This window comes from Arachis ipaensis, chromosome B3 (assembly GCF_059453495.1).
Source record: "Arachis ipaensis isolate K30076 ecotype BB chromosome B3, ASM5945349v1, whole genome shotgun sequence".
Taxonomy (NCBI): domain Eukaryota; kingdom Viridiplantae; phylum Streptophyta; class Magnoliopsida; order Fabales; family Fabaceae; genus Arachis; species Arachis ipaensis.
The window spans coordinates 40,192,308-40,197,880 of NC_142438.1; the positions used below are offsets into that span (position 1 = coordinate 40,192,308).

General features: G+C 34.6%; 1 protein-coding gene across 1 annotated transcript; it reads right to left on the reverse strand.

Annotated features, from left to right (window-relative positions):
• Positions 1–51: 51 nt before the first annotated feature.
• On the reverse strand, positions 52–1,830 carry LOC148570380 (uncharacterized). Its single transcript, XM_088507015.1, has one exon. The coding sequence runs from the start codon at positions 1,828–1,830 to the stop codon at positions 52–54; it is 1,779 nt and encodes a 592-aa protein (XP_088363141.1).
• Positions 1,831–5,573: the final 3,743 nt, after the last annotated feature.

Consider the following 5,573-nt stretch of genomic DNA (forward strand, 5'->3'; position numbering starts at 1 on the left):
GTCAATGAGAGATTATTTTTGTCCAAGATCTTAAACTTGATGCATTTTTTTTTAAATAAAACCATTCATATCTATTTTACACATCTCAATACTTTCAGGATTAAATGCATTGGTGTCAACTGTCAGCGGCTTGACTCCAGGATTATACATCCTGAACTCCACATGCATCTCATCATAGTAACAGGTACTATTGTCAGCAAGAACTTCTTCCACTCCTCCATCTTCATTCCAGAAAATCAATTTTTGATGTAAAGTGGATGGAATAGCACCCATTCCATGAATCCAATCACGTCCCAAAAGCAAGTTAAAACCAGCCTTTGAAGGAACCACAACAAATAGAGTTGGCCTATTGACAGAACCAACCTCAATTGACAGCAGAACCACACCTCTAACAGAAGAAGTCTTTCCATTAAAATCTGTCACCCCAATGCTACTTTTAATCAGATCCTTTTCAGTCTTTCCAAGCCTTCCCATCATTCTTTCAGGCATGAGATTAACAGCAGCTCCCCCGTCAACCAAAATCTTATTGACTATCCTTCCGTCAACACGAGCCTTGATATGCAGTGGACGTAAGTGTTCCTTATCATCTTCAGTAGGCTTCTCAACTAATCCTCCACCACACATATTGTCATCTAGCAATAAGCATTCGCTTCCAGGGAAGACATCATAACAATCATCTTCTAATGACTCTACTTCCTGGACTTGACTATACTCCTCAGGCAGTATTGACACCACAGCTATAGGTTGCTTAACACCAAATATTGCTTCTAAGCTATCATCAAAACCAGTGTCAAAATTATCAGTAATTAAATCTTCATCCTTTTCTCCCCTGTTTTCAACCATTACCCTCTTCCCAGCAAGATTGTTCTTGACATTTTTATTGCACTTAGGGTGATTAGAAGAATTGCCTGTTTCTATAGACTTGGCCATGGTTGGCAAAGGAGGAAAATCTACTCCGTGTCCCTTGTATGGATCCAAAGGAACATACTCATGTATATTCTCTTTCTGCTCAAAAGTTGTAAAAGGAGAATATTTTGGAATATTTTGACAGTTTGACCAAGGAGAATAATTATGAACCTGCTGCATGTTAGGATTATAACAAGAATAAATTGGCTTTGAGGGAACAGGCGCATTTTTTGGAATATATATACTACCCCTGTCTTGTGCATGATTCATGTTCCATAACTGAGACTCATAGTACCTGGGCTTAAAAGGTCTAGGCTTCACCCATTTGTTTTTTCCTCTTGCAAAAGCAGTAGGTTGATTCTGCACATTTCTCACATTCTGGACCCATTTATTGTTTGAAATTTTGGTGGAAGGAACTCTTGTTTTTTGAGAAAATCCATCAGGTTTTCCACCAATCATGACCACAGTCTTCATCTTCTGGTTGACGGGTTGTACTCCAGTGTTGTTGACGCACTTGTTCAAAGGAGTTTGACCGCCCAACTTTTGTTTTCCCTCGGCTATCTTCCGCTTTAGCTCGTTAGTTTCATTTTCTTTTTCAGCAATCTTCTTTCTCAACTCAGCCTTTTCTTTCTCTTCAACTTTGTATTTCTCAAACTCTTTTGCAGCTTCCTTGTCAAAAACAGCATTGCACTTTGGGCACATGGCAATGGTGCTGTCAGATTCTTTAATTCTCAACAAAAAATCTAACAAATCCTCACCAGGACGAGGATAAACTGGCTTCTTATCTTGTTCAAAGACTCTCAGGTCTTTATTTTCATTTTTAGCACTAACCATCGTGGCATCAACTTCTACCATGTTGATTGACAAATCGAATGGCTCAACATAATTTGAGTCGGCAGCAAATGGTTCAGTGTCCACCTTCATAGTAGTTTTATCCTCAAACTTCAGTCTTCCCTCCTCAATTGCTTTTTGTATCAAATCCCTGAAACGGACGCAATTGTTAGTGGTATGCGAAAATACTTGATGAAACTTACAAAATTTCTTATTCTTTATTTCATCAGTTGTAGGCATCTTTTTTCCTTCAAGTAAAATAAGCTGCTTATCTTTTAATAAAACTTCAAATATTTGATCTGCCTTAGAAATATCAAAAGAATAAGTCTTATTTTCAACTTTAGAATAAGAAGAAACTTTTTCCTTTCCTTTAACCGGCTTCAAAGATTTGCATACATAAGGAGGACCCCCACGTAATTCGGCAATATAAATCTCTTTTTCATATCACTACTATCGAAAAAACAATCAACATATGCAACCTTTTTTGAATCCCTTTTAAGAATTTCTTTTTCTTTCTTAATTTGTTCTATCTGTCTTACTCTCCCAGCTAATTGGGAAAGATCTAAAGTATGTTGATTAACAAGTTTCTTCCTAACTCCGAATTCTAGCCCATTAGTAGCTATTTTGACAACTTCAGATTCTGAAATCGGAGTAAAACATTTATTCCTCATGTTTTTAAACCGCGCCAAATACGTATCAATGGATTCTCCTTCTGCACGTTTGACAGAGAATAAATCCGTAAGACTAACTTTCAATTCACCTCGAAAAAACTGATCACGAAAATTTCTCTCTAATTGCGCCCAAGAATGAATAGAATTTGGTCTCAAGTTAGAGAACCATGTAAATGCATTTTTTGTTAAAGAAGAAGGAAAGTATCTCATCTTGAGATATTCATTAGAAGCTGCTTCCCCAATTTCAACAGTATATCGAGCAATATGCTCTACTGTAGATTCATTTTCTTCTCCAGAAAATTTTGTAAGGGATTTTGGAATTTTCCAACCCCTTGGTAGCTCTGCTTGTTGGACACACTCAGGAAAAGCAGACACAAAATATGGCCTATTCAAGCAACCAACATTAAATCCCAAACGGTTTAAAACTTGTTCAACATTTCTTGCTAGATTATAATGCCCCCCTAAGTTATTTTGTCTAAGTCTTTCTAACATATCATCAGCATTTTGACCATGTCTAGGCATATGAACATCATAATTAGGAATTGCTCCACCGTTCTGATTGACATTATCAAATCTTAAACTCAAGTTATCATTTTCTTCTAAATTTACCACAGTAGCAATCCTATTGACTTGCCTATTTAATTGTTCAATTCTAGTGTTTGTGTTTTCTAGAAGAGGATTTAAAACTGTCACCATTTGATGAGTTAACATGTTTACTAGATCATGGTGACTTTCATCCATCTGTTGCCTAATATTTGCTAAAGATCCCACAGTTTGACTAGGTTGATTAACAGGCATTGCTCTTGACATGTCAGGAAATACAGGTCTGGAATTTTCTACCCTAGTGACAGTGGACGTAGTAGAATTAGATGCACTGTTATTTCCTGTATTAATAGCATGTGAAAAATTTTGTTGTGATACGTGTGAACCTGACACCCCAGAAACAGGTACATTTGACATGCCATATGGATTTTGATAAAGAGGATTTTGAAAAGTTGAGTAGAGAGGCACAGGCAATCCTTGTGTCACCATGGAGGGGACATACCCGGTGGCAAGCCATATGGTGGCCACCCCATGGTATTTATGTGAGTTGCATTTAACCCTGTATGGGCATGGCCAACGCCATCATGCCTCACTGACATCAAGGTAGGCTCTGCATTTGAAATCACAGGAGAATTCCCGAATTCATTTCCTCTAATCTCATCACTAGAAGTAGAAGAAGATGCTGCAGAAGTATTTGACATGTCAACTGACGCTGATTTCCTTGGCTCTGGACGCACGAATTTACCACTGCGCAACCACATGCAAATTTAAAACTCTTGATTTTCTTTTGACAAGCTACAATCTATTGACAAGGTCCCACTGGGCGTGCCAATTTGTTTTACTCGAATTTTTGTTCCATTGTTAACAACAAATAAATCAACAATTTTCGAGTTTTGTTTCACAATCTTAATTCAAGGAGCGGAAACAACTCCTTTTGTGGGTGTCTCAAAGTCTCAATTGTAGTTTCGAAAGTAAAATTAAAGATAAAAAGGAAAACATACAAGGTGCCGGAGGCAAAGTAAAATGCAGAAATTAAAACAAAAAGGAAATTAAAAAGAAGGTGAAAGAAGAAACATGAACGTAAAAGAGAAAAAGGCGTAAAAGTAAAGAAATTTTATTAGTAAAAACTGAAAGAAAGCAAAGTACAAGTGTTTGAGTTCAGAGGAATTACTTAAGATTCCCAATTTTACTCTGTGATGCCAAGGGGCTGAGAGCGTTTTGGGTCTCTAAGTGTTTTCCAAGAAAAACTGAACTCATTACAACGTGTTCCTAAAGCTCTATTTATAGACTAGCCTAATCTACACCACTTGCAGGAAATTTGAATTTCTTGTAGCTGTTCCCGCACTTCTTGCTTGCTGTTAATTTCAAAATTTAAATAAATAACTAACTATCAAATGATCTAATTTAATTTAAAATAGATATAAATATTATATATAGGAACATTACTAAATAACTAATTATTTCTTTTTATAATTTTCTTATAAAAATTATATTTTGTCTAACACCAGTATACCATCATCTCAATTCTTTGCATCTCTTTGCTACAATCGTTCTAGTCGTAGTAAATTCACCAGATTTTACTCTCAGCTTTTCTTCTCTTTCCCGTGTTACATTACTTTCTCGAGTAAAGTATCGTTTTTTTCCTAACTTTTGGAGTAAGTCTCAAAGTTGTCCTTAACGTTTCAATAGTGCTATTTAAGTCCCTAACCTTTTAAAATTGAGACGATTTTGAAACGTTAGGGACTTAAATAGGACGAAAACGTTAGGGACAAAAACAATACATAAAAATAAATTTTAATTTAATTTTATCTTTCAATAATATTAATTTTTTACTGTACATAGTATTCAATTATTTTTCAATTACATCTAAATAAATTACACTTAATCACATTACTTTCATTTTAAATAAATTTATTTTTTTATAATTTTAAAGAATTTTGATACATTAGAGACAAAAGGTATAATTTATATTTTATTGTATATATATTATTTTTTTCTTTTCTGCAAGTTTATATACTAGTCATTTTATAAATATTTCATGAGAACTAAAAATCTTTAAGAGTAAAATTATAAAAAAAAATAATTTATTTAAAATGAAAGTAATATGATTAAGTGTAATTTACTTAGATGTGATTAAAAAATAATTGAATACTATGTATAGTAAAAAAATGATATTATTAAAGGATAAAATTAAAATTTATTTCTATGTATCATTTTTGTCCCCAACGTTTTTGTCCTATTTAAGTCCCTAACGTTTCAAAATCGTCTCAATTTTGTCCCACCGTTAATTCTGTTAACGGATCCCTAACGTCAGGACAACATTGAGTCAATTTTGAAACGTTAGGGACTTAAATAGGACGATTGAAACCTTAGGGACAACTTTGGGACTTACCCAAAACGTTGGGGACAAAAACGACACTTTACTCTTACTTTCTCCAATATCTCCATGTTCATTTTTTTTCATGAAATTTATTTTGGATATTTTTTTTTGTCGTGGAAACTTATTTTGGTTCAAACCAAGTTGAGAACTTGAGATGAGATACATAATCGAATTGGGCTAAGCCCCACGTTTGCCCAATACCTCTCACTACGAAATTGCACAATTGCTGGAGAGAAAAAAAA

Excerpts from the sequence above, each read along its gene's own strand:
- LOC148570380 (XM_088507015.1), bottom strand. The coding sequence starts at position 1,830 with ATGAAGGTGGACACTGAACCATTTGCTGCCGACTCAAATTATGTTGAG.